This window comes from Erinaceus europaeus, chromosome 8 (assembly GCF_950295315.1).
Source record: "Erinaceus europaeus chromosome 8, mEriEur2.1, whole genome shotgun sequence".
In the NCBI taxonomy this organism is placed as follows: domain Eukaryota; kingdom Metazoa; phylum Chordata; class Mammalia; order Eulipotyphla; family Erinaceidae; genus Erinaceus; species Erinaceus europaeus.
Genome location: NC_080169.1, coordinates 124596738 through 124614804, shown reverse-complemented (window position 1 = coordinate 124614804; position 18067 = coordinate 124596738). Strand labels below are relative to the sequence as shown.

Genomic DNA, 18067 nt, shown 5'->3' with positions numbered 1-18067 from the left:
GTGAAATAAGTCACAAGCAGAAGGATGAAGATGGGCTTATCTCACTCATGGACAGAAGATGAAAAACTAGACCAGAAGGGAAACACTAAGCAGAACTCGGGCTGGAGTTGGTGTCTTGCACCAAAGTCAAAGACTCTGGGGTGGGGGGAGGCTCAGGTCCTGGAACAGGATGGCAGAGGGGCATCTAGTGGGGGCTGAATTGTTGTGTGGAAAACTGGGAGATGTTACACATGTGCAAACTACTGTATTTACTGTCAACTGTAAACCATTAATTCCCCCAATAAAGGAAGAAATGTTTTTAAAAAAAGTATTATTTTTGTCATTGGATAGAGACAGCCAAAAATTGACAGGGGGTGGGGAGATAGAAAGGGAGAAAGACAGAGAGACACCTGCAGTCCTGCAGGTGGGTTCTAGGGGCTTGAACCTGGGTCCTTGCACATTGTAACGTGTGCTCAGCCAGGTGCATCACCACCTCACCCCTCCTCATCTATTTCTCTAAGCATCGTCAACTGCAGCTTCATCCAGTTCGTCTCAAAGGACATGCCTCATCTTTTTGATGGCAGAGTAGTATTCCATGGAGCACGTACCCCATAGCGTCTCCATCCCGTCCCCTGTGGACGGGCATCCAGGCTGCGTCCACTCCCTGGCTGCTGTGCACAAGGCAGCTGTGAGCACAGGGCTGCGGTGTCCCTACTCATCAGCGTCTGAGTGTCCACGGGGTAAGTGCTGAGAGCGGGATTGTGGGTCACACGCTGACTCCATGACATTGCTGACTTTTTAAAATTAAAAAAAAAATTTCTAAAGAGAAGTGAGCAGCCAAACTCTGGGTCTCAGGCTGGAACCACAATCTGGACAGAAGATCCACCCAGAGAGGCAGCAGGACTGGGGCTGTGAGGACGTCCCAGCCGCCCAGTGTTGGTATGCATGAGACCCCTTCTGTTTCATTTGGTTTAAATCCCCCCTGCTTAACACTATTTTATTTACATAACCACTGTTAACAAGTTCCACCCTCCCTCCAGGGCATTTGTGGTTCAGTGATAGGATTCTCGCCTAATCTGCCCCTTCTTTGTCACACCCTGATTTTCACCAGTCACTTTTCTCTCCACCCTCTCTATGTCACATCCTGTTTCCACCCTACTTGGCAAGTATATATAAAGACAGCATTGTGAGTTTTAGAGTACTTTACCTTGAGTTCAGCTTAGCTCGTCTTAGATTGTGATGTGTCCTGCATGAATAAAGAGATACTGAGTACAACCCAGCCATGAGTCCCTGGTCGTCTGTTACCCGCCCGTGAAGCCAGCCCGGCGAAAATAACATAACCCGTCGGAAACAACAGCCCAGAGGACCCAAGGACCCGGCCATGGAACAGACGCCATCGGGGCCACAAAACAGCAGGACAAGCTCAGACGCGCTCCCTCTCCAGCTCTGTGTCTGTCCCTCTCCTCTCTCTCCTCTGTGTCTGTCCCTCTCCTCTCTCTCCTCTGTGTCTGTCCCTCTCCTCTCTCTCCTCTGTGTCTGTCCCTCTCCTCTCTCTCCTCTGTGTCTGTCCCTCTCCTCTCTCTCCTCTGTGTCTGTCCCTCTCCTCTCTCTCCTCTGTGTCTGTCCCTCTCCTCTCTCTCCTCTGTGTCTGTCCCTCTCCTCTCTCTCCTCTGTGTCTGTCCCTCTCCTCTCTCTCCTCTGTGTCTGTCCCTCTCCTCTCTCTCCTCTGTGTCTGTCCCTCTCCTCTCTCTCCTCTGTGTCTGTCCCTCTCCTCTCTCTCCTCTGTGTCTGTCCCTCTCCTCTCTCTCCTCTGTGTCTCCCCCTCTCCTCTCTCTCCTCTGTGTCTCTCCCTTTTCTCTCACTCCTCTGTCTCCCTCTTCTCTGTCTCTCTCTCCTCTGTCTCTCTCCTCTGTCTCTCTCTCCTCTGTCTCTCTCTCCTCTCTCCTCTGTCTCTCTCTCCTCTGTCTCTCTCCTCTGTCTCTCTCTCCTCTGTCTCTCTCTCTCCTCTGTCTCTCTCCTCTGTCTCTCTCCTCTGTCTCTCTCTCCTCTGTCTCTCTCTCCTCTGTCTCTCTCCTCTGTCTCTCTCTCCTCTGTCTCTCTCTCCTCTGTCTCTCTCTCCTCTGTCTCTCTCTCTCTCCTCTGTCTCTCTCTCCTCTGTCTCTCTCCTCTGTCTCTCTCCTCTGTCTCTCTCCTCTGTCTCTCTCTCCTCTGTCTCTCTCTCTCTCCTCTGTCTCTCTCCTCTGTCTCTCTCCTCTGTCTCTCTCTCCTCTGTCTCTCTCTCTCCTCTGTCTCTCTCCTCTGTCTCTCTCCTCTGTCTCTCTCTCCTCTGTCTCTCTCCTCTGTCTCTCTCCTCTGTCTCTCTCTCCTCTGTCTCTCTCCTCTGTCTCTCTCTCCTCTGTCTCTCTCTCCTCTGTCTCTCTCTCTCCTCTGTCTCTCTCTCCTCTGTCTCTCTCTCTGTCTCTCTCCTCTGTCTCTCTCTCCTCTGTCTCTCTCTCTCTCCTCTGTCTCTCTCTCCTCTGTCTCTCTCCTCTGTCTCTCTCTCCTCTGTCTCTCTCTCTCTCCTCTGTCTCTCTCTCCTCTGTCTCTCTCCTCTGTCTCTCTCTCTCCTCTGTCTCTCTCTCCTCTGTCTCTCTCTCTGTCTCTCTCCTCTGTCTCTCTCTCCTCTGTCTCTCTCCTCTGTCTCTCTCTCCTCTGTCTCTCTCTCTCCTCTGTCTCTCTCTCCTCTGTCTCTCTCCTCTGTCTCTCTCTCCTCTGTCTCTCTCTCTCCTCTGTCTCTCTCTCCTCTGTCTCTCTCTCTGTCTCTCTCCTCTGTCTCTCTCTCCTCTGTCTCTCTCTCCTCTGTCTCCCTTGTCTCAGTCTCTCAAACACCATCACTTCCTGTCATCTGTCTGGCTGCTTCCAGGTTTGGGGACTCGTATGGGAAAGTCTGAAGGAGCCTGAGGATGAGCAGCTCAATGGGGACATTAGCAGCCACCTGGAGAGACGCCACATAAGCCACTCTGAGCAAACTCGCCAGCAAACAGGAAGTGACCCACACCAACACACAGGAAGTGGCCACCACACCAACACACAGGAAGTGGCCACCACACCAACACACAGGAAGTGGCCACCACACCAACAAACAGGAAGTGGCCACCACACCAACACACAGGAAGTGGCCACCACACCAACACACAGGAAGTGACCCACACCAACACACAGGAAGTGGCCACCACACCAACACACAGGAAGTGGCCACCACACCAACACACAGGAAGTGGCCACCACACCAACACACAGGAAGTGGCCACCACACCAACACATAGGAAGTGGCCACCACACCAACACACAGGAAGTGACCCATACCAACACACAGGAAGTGGCCACCACACCAACACACAGGAAGTGGCCACCACACCAACACACAGGAAGTGGCCACCACACCAATACACAGGAAGTGGCCACCACACCAACACACAGGAAGTGACCCACACCAACACACAGGAAGTGGCCACCACACCAACACACAGGAAGTGGCCACCACACCAACACACAGGAAGTGGCCACCACACCAACACACAGGAAGTGACCCACACCAACACACAGGAAGTGGCCACCACACCAACACACAGGAAGTGGCCACCACACCAACACACAGGAAGTGGCCACCACACCAACACACAGGAAGTGGCAGGTGCAGGGGTGCTGCATGAAAAGGGACTCTGGTGGTGCACGGGTGTTAAGTGCGCCTACTACTGAGCACAAGGACCTGCGCAAGGACCCGGGTTGGAGACCCCGCTCCCCACCTGCGGGAGGAGAATTCACAAGCGGTGGAGCAGGGCTGCAGGTGTCTCTGTCTCTCTCCCTCTTTGTCTCCCTCCTCTCTCAAGTTCTCTGTCCTGTCCTATAAAATGGAAAAAAATGGCCACAGGAGCAGAGGATTCATAGTGCTGGCACTGAGCCTGTGATAATCCTGGAGGTAGAAAGAAGGGGGGAGGGAGAGAGAGAGAGAGAGAGAAAGAGGGAGAGGGAGAGAGGGAGAGCTAGGGGAGAAAGAGAGGGAGAGAGGGAGAGAGAGAGGGAGAAGGAGAAGGAGAGTGAAAGAGAGAGAGGGAGAAAGAGGGAGAGGGAGAGAGAGGGAGGAGGGAGAGACAGAGAGGGAGAAAGAGGGAGAGGGAGAGCTGGGGGAGAAAGAGACGGAGAGAGAGAGAGAGAGAGAGAGGGAGAGAGAGAGCTGGGCAGCCCTGTGGAGTGTGGTCAGTCCTTAGACACGTAAACTGGAGTCACCCGGCCACTGCTGGGCATGTATCCAGTGGTCACTCAGACACCAGCTCCAAGGGAGCGTCTGTCTGTCTGTCTGTCAGCACGGGGCTTGGTCAGCTGACCATTCCCTCCCAGAGGGCCGGCCCGTGGCCAGGCTGGGGTGGCCTGGGTTGGCGTGGGGAACCATCGTTGCCCGTGGGGAAGGACGTAGGGGAAGTGGCCCATCCTGGGCGCCGCCCGTCCGTGTGACCCGAGTGGCGGTCTGTCCCCTCGGACGCCCCGAGGCCCCTCTGGCCGGGCCCTGGGCAGTGGGTTTCAGGGCCGGGGGAGCCAGCTCCCACCGGGGTGCAGGTGGTCCAGGGAGGGCAGACCCCACAGCCCCCTCCATCCTGGGCTCGCCGGTGTCCACCGGCCTCGTACCCAGGCCCGGTGCTTGGGCAGCGGCCGGCCTCAGTTCCTGTCACCTGCTCTGCGGGGAGGGACATGGACGCTGGTGGGGACAGCCCCCTTCCCAGTCTGTGCTGTGGGGGGCTCACGGTGGAGGGGGAGGCGAGAGGGGGAGATGGGGGCCACACTGGGTGGTGACAGCAGGTGACACAGGGAGAGCACAGCCCTCCCAGAGGGGACCCACCACGAGGGGACACCCAGCATGAGGAGACCCCCACCACGAGGGGACACCCACCATAAGGAGACCCCCACCACGAGGAGACCCCAAAACATGAGGAGACACCCAGCATGAGGAGAGCCCCACATGAGGAGAGCTCCACCAAGAGGAGACCCCCACCATGAGGGGACCCCCACCACGAGGGGAGCCCAAGTGAGAGGGAGAGCCCGTGGCCACAGCTGGACTCACAGGGTTCCTGGAACCTGCGTCCTGGGCCAGAAATGAAAGTGAAAGGAGGGGGGGCAGGGGGCCAGAACTCCTGCCCTGAGGGGGTGGGGCGCCGGCCCCCTGAGCCCTGAGGGGTGAGCCCACTGCCCGCTGGCCCTCCATGCCCTCTGAGGGGTGAGCCCACTGCCCGCCGGCCCCCTGTGCCCTCTGAGGGGTGAGCCCACTGCCCGCCTGCCCCCTGTGCCCTCTGAGGGGTGAGCCCACTGCCCGCCGGCCCCCCGTGTCCTCTGAGGGGTGAGCCCACTGCCCGCCGGCCCCCCTGAGCCCTGAGGGGTGAGCCCACTGCCCGCTGGCCCCCCGTGCCCTCTGAGGAGTGAGCCCACTGCCCGCCGGCCCCCCTGAGCCCTGAGGGGTGAGCCCACTGCCCACCGGCCCCCCGTGTCCTCTGAGGGGTGAGCCCACTGCCCGCCGGCCCCCCTGAGCCCTGAGGGGTGAGCCCACTGCCCACCGGCCCCCCGTGTCCTCTGAGGGGTGAGCCCACTGCCCGCCGGCCCCCCTGAGCCCTGAGGGGTGAGCCCACTGCCCGCCGACCCCTCTGGTGACGCCTTCTCACCCAGTCCAGTAACTTTCCGTGACCTTAGACAAGCAGGAAGCCATGTGATCTGGTCCATTATTATTATCAGTGTTTTATTTCTGATTGGATAATATTATTATTGATTGATTATCGGGCAGAGACAGGGAAATTGAGGGAAGGGGGGGATGGGGAAACAGAGACCCTGCAGCCCTGCTTCTGGGCTCAGGAAGCTCCCCTGCAAGTGGGGCCGGGGCTCGAACCCGCAGCCCAGCTCTGGCTTTGTGTTTGCTCTGTGCGGTCCTGCCATCTCTTTCCTAAGGTGGAGAGACCTGCAGGCAGGAGGTGGTCTGGGGCTGACACCATGTCATCTCAGGGTCTGGGGGCCCTGCACCTCCACAACCCCCAACCAGGCCAGGCAGGAGAGGTGGGGGTGGAGGGCCTGGCCTTCAGGGCTGCTCTGAGACCTGTCCAGCTGCTTCCTCACAGCACGGGGGTCTGCCGGGGATGGGGGTCTGCCTGTGTTGGGGGTCTGCCCGGGATGGGGTCTGCCTGTGGCTGGGGTCTGCCCGGGATGAGGCCCTGGAATGGAGGGCCTGGAGGGGGAGGCCTCCTCTCTCAGAAGCCCTATTCTGGGTCCCAGCCCCCCCTTGTCCATCTGTCCCCATCCTCCCCTGTGTCCACCCTCTGTCTACTGTCCCTTTCTGCCCCTTCCTAGCAGGCCCTTTTTCTGCCCCGTCCCTATGTCCTTCTACCCTTCTGTCCCCTTTATCCCGTCCTTCCCCATGTCCCTGTTTCTGCCCCACCCCCACCCTGTCCCTCGGTCCCCTTGTCCACCTGTCCCTCAGTGCTTGTCCCCGTCTGTCTCCACTCCACCCCCATCCTCCTGTCCCCGTGCCCACAGCCACCCATCCTCTGTCCCTCCTCTCCCCATCCCACTGTCTGTCCCCACCTATCCCACTGTCTGTCCCCACCTATCCCACTGTCTGTCCCCACCTATCCCACTGTCTGTCCCCACCCATCCCATTGTCTGTGCCTGTCTGCCCCTTGCTGGTCCATGTTCTCTAGCCAGTGCCCCATGGACTTGAGTGTTCTCACCTGCACTTGTCCCTGTCCTTCTGTCCTGTCTGTCCCCAGTCTGTCCTGCCCTCTGACCCTACCAGCCCCATTGCTGTCTGTCCCGTCCGCTGTCTGTCCTGTCCCCTGTCTGTCCCGTCCCCTGTCTGTCCTGTCTCCTGTCTGTCCTGTTCACTGTCTGTCCCGTCCCCTGTCTGTCCCGTCCCTTGTCTGTCCTGTCCCGTCTGTTCTGTCCCCCGTCTGTCCTGTCCGCTGTCTGTCTGTCCCGTGCCCTGTCTGTCCTGTCCCATCTGTTCTGTCCCCCGTCTGTCCTGTCCGCTGTCTGTCAGTCCTGTCTCCTGTCAGTCCTGTTCACTGTCTGTCCCGTCCCCCGTCTGTCCCGTCCCCTGTCTGTCCCGACCCTTGTCTGTCCTGTCCCGTCTGTCCTGTCCCCCGTCTGTCTGTCCTGTCCCCTGTCCTGTCCCCCGTCTGTTTGTCCTGTCCCCTGTCTGTCCTGTCCCCCGACTATCTGTCCTGTCCCCCGTCTGTCTGTCCTGTCCCCCCGACTGTCGGTCCTGTCCCCTATCTGTCTGTCCTGTCCCCCGTCTGTCCTATCCGCTGTCTGTCCTGTCCTCAGGTCCGGTGCGGGCAGCGGGGCGGGTGGCGTGTGCTGACGTCAGATGGGTCGCGCGCGCCCATTGGTTGAGCCGCCTCACCAGACTGCGGGCGGACAGGCGCGGGAGGGGCGGGGACCCGGGAGACCACGCCCACACGGGCGGGACCGGGATCACGTGGCCCGGGTGCCCCTCCCGCCTTATAAGCCGCGGCGCGCTCCCGGGCGGCGGGCCCCACTGCAGGCGGTCCGCGCTGCACGCGCTCGAGCTCCGGCCAGAGCCGACCCGGACCCGGACCCGGACCCGGACCCGACCGGAGCGCAGCCCCGGGCATCTCTGCCAGGTAAGCGGCGGGCGCTGCACCCCTACCGCCCGCACCCGGGTGACCCTCCCCGCGGGGCTGACGCTGAGCGCCACCCCCCCCGGGCTGCACCCGGACCCCGCCCGTCCCCCGGGCTGCACCCCGACCCCGGCCCGTCCCCCGGGCTGCACCCCGACCCCGGCCCGTCCCCCTCCCGGGCTGCACCCGGACCCCGGCCCGTCCCCCGGGCTGCACCCGGACCCCGGCCCGTCGTCCCCCGGGCTGCACCCCGACCCCGGCCCGTCCCCCCCCCGGGCTGCACCCGGACCCCGGCCCGTCCCCCGGGCTGTACCCCGACCCCGGCCCGTCCCCCGGGCTGCACCCCGACCCCGGCCCGTCTCCCGGGCTGCACCCCGAGCCCCACGCCTCACCCCTGCGGGAGCTGCAGCCCTAAACCCCGCTACCTCCCCGGCCCGTCCCCCGCCCCCCCAGGCTGCACCCCGAACCCGGGCTCGGAGGGCTGGGCACCCGGTGGGAGTCTGGGGTGCTCCTCCTGCAGCCGCTGGCCACCCCCGTGACCCCCGGCCCTGGGTGACCCCCGACCCTGAGTGACCCCCAGTCTCGTGACCCCCGACCCTGGGTGACCCCCACCCACACCGCCTCCCGCGTCCCCCCCTTCCAGGACCGCCGCGCCCCATGCCCAGGCTGGACGACCACTTCTGGAGCTGGTCCACCGCCCGGCCCGCCGCCTCCTCCAGGCAGGCCTCCAGGGTGGGCGGCATGGCGGGGCGGTCCCCCACGGGGGCGCCGGGCCCCTCTCCGCCGGCCCCCCGCACGCCCCCCAGCTGGCACCACCGCCTGGCGGCCCGCGGCCTGGTGCTGTTCTCGGTGGGCGCGGGGCTGGCCCTGGTGCTCAACCTGCTGCAGGTGCAGCGCCACGTCGCCCTGTTCCCCGACCAGGTGGCCGCCACCGGCTTCTCCTCCGCCTGGTGGGTGCCCCCCTGCTGCGGCACGGCGGCCGGTGAGTCTGAGTCGGGTGCACCCGGGGCGGGGGGGGCCGCGGGACCCGGCACCCCACTCCCCTCCCCTCCCGCCGAGGCCTCCCGGAGAGCAGGGGACCCTCCGGTGACCTGTGACCGGTCACCTCCCCTGGGGACAGAGGGCCTCCTCAGGTGACCTGTGACCTCCCCTGGGGTCACCGTGTGCTCACCCCCGCCCCGCCCCGCCCGCAGCCGTGGTGGGCCTGCTGTACCCCTGCATCGACCGGCGCCTGGGGGAGCCCCACGAGTTCAAGCGCGAGTGGGCCAGCGTCATGCGCTGCGTGGCCGTGTTCGTGGGCATCAACCACGCCAGCGCTGTATCCTCCCGGCTCCCGTGTCCCCAGAGACACCCCGGCCGCTCGCGAGCCCAGGGTTCAAGCCACGGCGCCGCCCGATGGGGGGGGCAGGGCCCGGGAGTCGAGCATTGCCTGCGCTCCGCCAGCTGGTCTCGTGCCCAGAGCCCGCTGAGCCCTGGCAGGGGATCGAACCCGGGACCAGAGCCTCAGGCAGCAGGGTCTCTGCTGAGCCTGCACAACCCTCCCTCACTCACCTCCTCCCCATGCCGTCTCTCCCCATGCCGTCTCTCCCGTCTCTCCCCATGCCGTCTCTCCCGTCTCTCCCCACGCCGTCTCTCCCGTCTCTCCCCAGTCTCTCCCCATGCCGTCTCTCCCGTCTCTCCCCACGCCGTCTCTCCCGTCTCTCCCCATGCCGTCTCTCCCGTCTCTCCCCATGCCGTCTCTCCCGTCTCTCCCCACGCCGTCTCTCCCCACGCCGTCTCTCCCGTCTCTCCCCACGCCTTCTCTCCCCATGCCGCCTCTCCCGTCTCTCCCCATGCCGTCTCTCCCATCTCTCCCCATGCCGTCTCTCTTCCACATCACTCAGCAAGGCCCTGAGCTGCCCCGGGTAGGGTGTCGGACCCATGCGGCCCTGGCTCTGTATCTGCTTCTGTTTCTGGTTCTGGTTCTGCCCGGCCTCTGTATCTGGCTCTGCCCCTGCTTCTGCCTCTGGCCCACCTCTGTATCTGCCTCTGGTTCTGGCCCTGGTTTGGTTCTGGTTCTGGTTCTGCCCGGCCTCTGTATGTTTCTGTATCTGCTTCTGCCTGTGGCCCCGGCAGGTGGGGCGGCCGTGCGGGGCACAGTCTGCGGTGGCTCTCGGGTCTCGGAGCCTCGCCTCCCCCAGGACAAGCGGGAGGGACGGCCCAGGGCCGTGTCCGTCACCATGTCCCTGTCCCGTGTCTGTCATCATGTCCATGTCACCGTGTCCCGTGTCCGTCACCTTGTCCATGTCACCGTGTCCGTGTCCCGGCTCTGCTTCTCCTTGACCGTGTCCCGTGTCCGTCACCATGTCCATGTCTGTGTCACCGTGTCCATGTCCTGGGTCCGTGTCCATGTCCCATGTCCGTCACTGTGTCCATGTCAACGTGTCCGTGTCCATGTCCCGTGTCCATGTCCGTGTCACCGTGTCCGTCACCGTGTCCTGGCTCCGCTGCTCCTTGACCTCCCGCCCAGAAGCTGGACTTTGCCAATGACGTGCAGCTGTCGCTGACGCTGGCTGCACTGTCCCTGGGCCTGTGGTGGATGTTCGACCGCTCGCGCAGCGGCCTGGGCCTCGGCATCACCATCGCCTTCCTGGCCACGCTCGTCGCACAGCTGCTGGTGTACAACGGGGTCTACCAGTGAGTGGCACAGGGGCGGTGTGGATGGGGTCTGCCAGTGAGTGGCGCAGGGGCAGGTGTACAGCGGGGTCTGCCAGTGAGTGGCGCAGGGGCGGGTGTACAGCGGGGTCTACCAGTGAGTGGCGCAGGGGCGGGTGTACAGCGGGGTCTGCCAGTGAGTGGCGCAGGGGCAGGTATACAGCGGGGTCTGCCAGTGAGTGGTGCAGGCAGGTGGGGCCGCAGCGCACTGACCCCCTCGCCCCCAGGTACACGTCCCCTGACTTCCTCTACATTCGCTCCTGGCTGCCCTGCATCTTCTTCTCCGGAGGCGTGACCGTGGGCAACATCGGGCGGCAGCTGGCCATGGTGAGTGTCCACGGGGCTGCTGGGTGCCGGCTCTGTCAAGTGCTGGTCTCAGTGCTGGGTGCTGGGTCCTCACTGTCAAGTGCTGGTCTCAGTGCTGGGTCCTGGATGCTAGGTCCCAGGCCCTCACTGTAAGGTGCTGGGTGCTGAGTCCCGGGTGGCCGTGGCCCCACTCAGCTGATCGACCCTGTCCCGGGCAGGGGCTCCCCGAGAAGCCGCACAGTGACTGAGCCTCTGCGTCCGAAGCTCGTCTCTCGCACCCGCGCCCAGCAGCCTGTCCGCAGGAGGTGGGACCGCGACGGCCGGTCTGCCCGGCTGGGGACTCGAACCCTGAACCCGTCCATCCCGCGGACGGAACCGCCGCATCTCAGAGTCCCGAACTCAAAGCCGATGCCAGGCTGAGCCCCGTGCCCGGCCCGGACCCGTGGGCAGTGGGCAGGTGCCCGGGTCTGCAGAGTGGGAGTGTGGAGTGGTGCCCGTCTGAGCCTCGGCCCCTCCAGATATTTATTTTCTGCACCGCGGGGCCATGAGGGCCGGGCCCCTCGTGAGGGAGCCCCGCGGCACCCAGGGAAGCTCGGGCCTGGCCCCTCGATGAGGAGCGGTGGGGGGGTGGGCCGCCCGCGGGGCTGGAAGGAGCCTTATTCAGTTCACGCAGTGCAGGGCCACAGGCGAGGAAGCGTGGGGACCGGCTGGCTTCATGTGTCCTGTTTTTTACTTTTATTAAAGGTTGAAACCAGCCTCCGCCATGGGTTGTCCTTTCCCGGCCGTGGGGGTGTCCTCCAAGGGTGGCCGCTGTTCAGAGGGGCAGCGCCTCTGCTGGGTGGGGAAGGCTCTGCCCGCGGGGGGCATGTGTCAGCACCTCAGGATGACAGGTGGGAGTGTCAGTGGTCCAGCCCCTGTGCAGAGCAGTCTGGAGACTCTCAGAAGCTGGAAGGGGACCTGCCCTGTGACCCTGCAGTTCCTCTCCTGGGGATAGATCCTAAGGAACCCAACACACCCATCCAGAAAGATCTGTGTGCACCTGTGTTCACAGCAGCACAATGTGTAACAGCCACAACCTGGAAGCAACCCAGGTGTCCAACAACAGCTGAGTGGCTGAGCAAGCTGTGGTCTAGATACACAGCGGAATACTACTCAGCTGTGAAGAAGGGTGAAGTCACATTCTTCCCCTCCTTTGGGATGGAGCTGGAAGGAGTCCTGTGAAGTGAGATCAGCCAGAAAGAGAAGGAGGCAGATGGGCTGATCTCACTCAGGGACAGAAGTGGAGAAATCAGAACAGAAGGGGAAACAGCAAGCAGAATGTGGGCTGGGTTTGGTGTCTTGCATCAAACAGGCTTCGGAAAATGTCCTGGCTGTGTGTGGAGTGGGCAGAGCCCTGGACTGGAGCCTGAAGTTGGGGTTCAGTGCCCACCCTCTGAGTGAGCCGCAGTGATGTGTCCTGTGGGCAGGGTGTCCAGGGCTCAGTGTCCCCACCCCCCTCATCAGCTTTCTCCCCCCCCACCCACCTGGCCCGTCGGCTCCCAGACTGGGTGACATCCAGGTGCAGGGCCCAGGCAGCCGAGGGACATACAGGTGTCACCTGGCACAGCCTGAATGCCCATCAGCAGGTGACTGGGTAAAGAGGTAATGAGATGTAGAGTCCATGGAATACGACTCTGCCATCAAAATGATGAGGTTGTGTCCTTTGGGACAAAATGGATGGAACTGGAGGTGATAAAGCTTAGCAAATTAAAAAAAATTTTTTTTTTTACTAGTGATTTAACAGCAGTGAACAAGATTGTAAGACCACAGGGGCACAATTCTACTTGGCTTCCACCACCAGAGTCCCCTGTCCCATCCCCTCTGTTGGAAGCTTCCCTGTTCTTTGTCCCTCTGGGAGGATGGACCCAGGGTCATTATGGGGAGCAGAAGGTGGGAGTTCTGGCTTCTGTCATCGCTTCTCCGCTGGACATGGGTGTTGGCAGGTGGATCCACTCGTGGAATCTGGAGAACTGAACCACATGGACTCAGAAAGAGAGAGAGAGAAGGGGGAGGAAGGGAGGGAGGGGAAGGGGTATCCAGTCATCTCTAGGAGCTTGGGAGGACTGTGGTGGTCAGCTGAGGGGCTGAGGGCACAGAACCAGCTGGAGTCTGAGGGCCAGGCCTGCCATCTTGCAGCCCACTGTCAACCCGCTCATCAGGTCACAAGCGAAGCCCACGGAGCCCCCTCCCCTCACGGCTGGCCGGGTCCTCCCTGCGGGGCCCACGCTGAGCAGGGAGCGGGCACCCCTGGGTGGTGCTGGGGGCAGCCGAGTCAGGGTCAGGGGTCTAGGCGCACGTCCCTCACCCTGTGTGGCCCCCGCCCGGCCCCTCTGGGGCACCGTGTCCACCTGTCTGCCCCGCTCCTGGGGGACCTGGAGGCAGGCTGCGAGGGGGTGAGGGGGCAGGGGGAGGGCTGTGGGGTGTCAGGGTGGGCGGGGGGCTGAAGCCCCAGCACACAGTGTGTCTGCAGCCCCCCAAAGGACTGCCACCAGCCGGCCCCATCCTGGGGACCCCCTCACTCGACTCCAGGAAACTTGGCGTTGGAGGAGGGGCTCTGCTCTCCACAGTTGCTGGCAGGACCTGTGTGGAGTACTGGGACTCAGCACGAGACTCAGCACGGGGACGGGGAGTCGGCAAGATGTTCCGCGGCTCAGTCCCCTGCACCTCCACAGACCATAGCTGGGGGTCGCAGCACACTGCAGTGCACAAGGACCCGGGTTCGAGCCCCTGCTTCATGGGGCTGCAGGTGTCTCTGCCTCCCTCTCCCCTTTCAATTTCGCTCTGTCCTATGAGAGAAAAGCACAGACAAAGGGGAAATGACTGGGAGCAGTGATTTGGGGTGTCAGCTCGTCGCCCCGGTGATCCAGCGAGCGCCCTGGTGGAATTCTGGTGGTCCGGGAGGTGGCGCAGTGGATAAAGCACTTGACTCTCAAGTGTGAGGTCCTAAGTTCAAGCCCCGGCAGCACATGTACCAGAGTGATGTCTGGTTCTTTCTCTCTCTTCTCCTATATTTCTCATCAATCAATAAATAAAATCTTAAAAAAAAAAAAAAAAAAGGAATTCTGGGGCCAGGCAGTGGCACACCTGGTTAAGTGGACATGTTATAAAGTGTAAGAATTTGGCTTCAAGCCCCAGCTCCCCACCTGCAGGGGGATGCTTCATGACTGGAGTCTGTCTCCCCTCCTCTCAATTTCTCCCTGTATATCCAGGAATCAATAAGTATTTTTAACTTTTTAATCTTTATTTATTGGATAGAGACAGCCAGAAATTGAGAGGTAGGGGAAGATAGACACCTGCAGCCCTGCTTCACCACTAGTGAAGCTTTCCCCCTGCAGGTGGGGACCGGGGGCTTGAACCTGGGTCCATGTGCCCTGTATGTAACATGTGCGCTCAACCAGGTGCTCCACCCCCTGGCCCCATAAAAATTATTATTTTTAAAGATTTTATTTAATTATTCCCGAGGAAGATAGGAGGAGAGAGAGAAAGAACCAGACATCACTCTGGTACATGTGCTGCTGGGAATTGAACTCAAGACCTCATGCTTGAGAGTCCAGTGCTTTATCCACTGCGCCACAATAAATAGTATTTTTAAAATAGAGGGAAAGATGGGAAAGGGAGAGAGAGAGAAAAGGAGGGAGGGAGGGTGGGTGAGACGTCTAACCGGCAGGAGGGGAGCCGGACTGGGTCTGGGTCTGCGGTGTCCATGGCTCAGGTGACAGGCCCCTGACCCTGTGGTGGCCCCCAACCCCTCCATTTTATTCTTTATTCCTCCTGATTTTTCCTGGGGCTACACTCTGATAAGATTCTCCACACCCCCACTAATGGATGTTAGAGGGGATGGGGGACCAGATGAGGGATAGTGGACGGGGCTGGGGAGATGGGGGGGGGGACAGGGGGAGATGGGATGGGGAGGGGGACAGGGGCTGGGGAGATGGATGGGAAAGGGGACAGGGGCTGAGGGAGATGGATGGGGAGGGGGACAGGCTGGGGAGATGGGATGGGGAGGGGGTCAGGGGCTGAGGGAGATGGGATGGGGAGGGGGACAGGGGCTGGGGGAGGTGGGATGGGGAGGGGGACAGGGGCTGAGGGAGATGGGATGGGGAGGGGGACTGGGGCTGAGGGAAATGGGATGGGGGGACAGGGGCAGGGGAGATGGGATGGGGGGACAGGGGCTGAGGGAGATGAGATGGGGGGACAGGGGCAGGGGGAGATGGGATGGGGAGAGGGACAGGGGCTGGGGGAGATGGGATGGGGAGGAGGACAGGGGCTGAGGGAGATGGGATGGGGAGGGGGACAGGGGCTGAGGGAGATGGGATGGGGAGGGGGACAGGGGCTGAGGGAGATGGGATGGGGGGACAGGGGCTGAGGGAGATGAGATGGGGGACGGGGTGGGGGACAGGATGGGACGGGGAGGGGGATGGAGGACTGGATCTGGGAGATGGGGAGGGGGGAATAAGAACACAGGATGGGCTGGGATGAGGAGACTGAACAGTGGACGGGCTGGGGGACAGGATGGAGACAAGGGATAGGGAGGTGGGACAGTGGACAGCGGCTGGGGACAGGGCGTGGGGGCAGGGGACGGGGTCTCGGGCGCTGCGCCTGGCGTGGGTCACCTGTGGGTGATGGCAGCAGCGGCAGAATGGCCGGTGGGTGGCCTTGCGGGCTCAGCCCTGGACGGGGCAGGAAGGCAGGCAGGACACCCCGTGGAGGGGCACCGAGCCCGCACCCCCTCAGCCGCCCTGCCCTCTGTCACCGTCTGTACCCTGGGGGTCCCACGGGGACACGGCGGGGGTTGTCCTGGGGGTCCTGTGCTTAGTGCCGGGCCAGCCCCTCGCTGACCGGGGTCCCCTGGACACCGGGTGCTGCGCGGCTTTGCCCATGTGGCTGCGCCCCCTGGTGGCCACAGCAGGACGGCGTCCTCCCCGCGTCCCTGCCGCGGCTTCTGGGTCCTGTGCTGGCACCTGCTGGCTGAGGCTCCCCTGGGTGCTGGTGCTGAGGGGAACGCAGGGGACCCCTCACTCTACAGCTGAGGGCAGGATCGGGCCCCCGGACAGCCACTGCCTCCGGGTGGGCCCCCAGGGGTGCGGTTCTCAAGTGGAGCAGGAGAGGTGAGGGGCCCCCATCTCTGCCCGGCCCCCATGATCCAGGGGAAGGGTCCCCAGCCTGAGCTGGCAGTGGCCACAGGGCAGGGCAGGGCAGGGGTCCTCCCGGGGAGGTGGTGGGTGTGTGGGCACGGGGCGGGGGTGAGAAGTGTCTTAGAGACAAGCGTCCTCAGTGACGTTAACCGGCTCTGTGCTCCCCAGGAACTTTGCTACAACTGACTGCCAGGCTCTTCCCACACGAAGACCCTAGCATCTCTCTGTTCCTGCCTTTAGGCTCCTATTAATCCCTTTGTCCTGCTTTATAGCTCACCACCTTTCAGCCACCAAGCTGCAGATGCTGCCATGACGCCATCTGGGCAGACGCCCTCACCCGTGTGTCCTGCAGCCTCCCCTCCCCAGAGCCCTGCCCCACTAGGGACAGACAGACACAGGCTGGGGGTGTGGATCCACCTGCCAACACCCATGTCCAGCGGAGAAGCAATGACAGAAGCCATAACTCCCACCTGCTGCTCCCCATAGAGAATTTGGGTCCCTGCTCCCAGAGGGATAAAGAACAGGGGAGCTTCCGGGGGCCGGGCGGTATAGTGCAGCGGGCTAAATGCAGGTGGCACAAAGTGCAAGGACCCCAGTTCGAGCCCCCAGCTCCCCACCTCAGGGGAGTCGCTTCACAGATGGTGAAGCAGGTCTGCAGGTGTCTGTCTTTCTCTTCCCCTCCTCTCTCCATTTCTCTCTGTCTTGTCCAACAACAACAGCAATGACAACAGTGATAATAACAACAAGGGCAACAAAATGGGAAAAAATGGCCTCCAGGAGCAGTGGATTCATAGTGCAAACACAGAGCCCCAGCGATAATCCTAGAGGCAAAAAAAGAAAAAGAAAGAAAAAAAGAATAGGGAAGCTTCCAATGGAGGGGATGGGACAGGGAACTCTGGTGGTGGGAGCTGTGTGGGGTTGTCCCCCTGTGGTCTTAGTCTTGTTCATTATTATTCAATCACTAATAAAAAGCTGTATGCCCCTGCTCTTTATAAAATATTGGTTTTTTGGAAGCTCTGTCTTTTTAAATGTTTATTATTTGATGCTTCCCCCCTGTAGGTGGGGCTTGAACCCAGGTCCTCACGAATGGTAACACGTGTACTTAACCAGGTGTGACCCTGCCCAGCCCCAAAGTTGGATCTTTTAAAAAATATATATATTCATTTATTTATTTATTCCCTCTTGTTGCCCTTGTTGTTTTATTATTGTAGTTATTGATGTCGTTGTTAGATAGGACAGAGAGACATGGAGAGAGCTACTGCCCAGTGCCAGGACCAGCATAAGGATCCCGGTTCGAGCCCCCAGCTCCCCACTTGCAGGGGAGTCGCTTCACAGGCGGTGAAGCAGATCTACAGGTGTCTGTCTTTCTCTCCCCCTCTCTGTCTTCCCCTCCTCTCTCCGTTTCTCTCTGTCCTAGCCAACAACAGCATTAACAACAACAACAATAATAGCTACAATAAAACAACAAGCTACAATAACAACAATAATAGCTACAATAAAACTACAATAAAAGCAACAAAAGGGAATAAATATCTTTTAAAATACAAAAAAAAAATGAAACGCATAAACAGTGAAATCACGGCTGCTTAAGGCCTGGCTCTGAAAAAAACATTAAGACAGATATAGATGGATGCGATGGTGGATGGATAATGGATGGATGGACGGATGGATGGATGGATGATGGATAGATACATAGATAAATACAGGTAATGAATGGATAGATGGGTGGATGGTGGAAAGATGGGTGGAGATGAAAGATAGGTGAATGGGTGAATGGACAGACAGAGAGACAGACACACAGCAATGGGTGGCAGGCATGGTGACAAAAAAAGTGGATATCAGGGCAGGACCCTCCATGTCCGGGCTTGTCTGAATCTGCCCATGGACGCAGCGACTGAAGGCCAGTGAGGGCAAGATGGAGACTGCCCAAGAGACCTGCCTGCCCTCCACAGGACCACGGTGGTGACAACCCCTCAGGGCACAGGGCCCGGCAGGAGGCAGCTCTGTGCTGGGGGGCTTCTTACTTGGGGACCCTGACCAGCGATGGGAGCCAGAGTTACGGCCACTTCCCTGGGGTGGGCATCAGGGGGCCGGCGGGCCCTGGGATGCTCAGGTCACACCCTGGGTGCTCAGGTCACACCCTGGGTGCTCAGGTCACATCCTGGGTGCTCAGGTCACATTCTGGGTGCTCAGGACACACCCTGGGTGCTCAGGTCACACCCTGGGTGCTCAGGTCACATTCTGGGTGCTCAGGACACA

General features: G+C 61.0%; 1 protein-coding gene across 1 annotated transcript; it reads left to right on the top strand.

The window, feature by feature from the left end:
- Positions 1-7345: 7345 nt before the first annotated feature.
- On the top strand, positions 7346-11390 carry INSIG1 (insulin induced gene 1). The gene is made up of 6 exons (XM_016193964.2): positions 7346-7637; positions 8278-8616; positions 8828-8952; positions 10144-10310; positions 10556-10655; positions 10853-11390. The coding sequence occupies exons 1-6, from the start codon at positions 7361-7363 to the stop codon at positions 10880-10882; spliced, it is 1038 nt and encodes a 345-aa protein (XP_016049450.1). The 5' UTR covers positions 7346-7360; the 3' UTR covers positions 10883-11390.
- The last annotated feature ends 6677 nt before the right edge of the window (positions 11391-18067 follow it).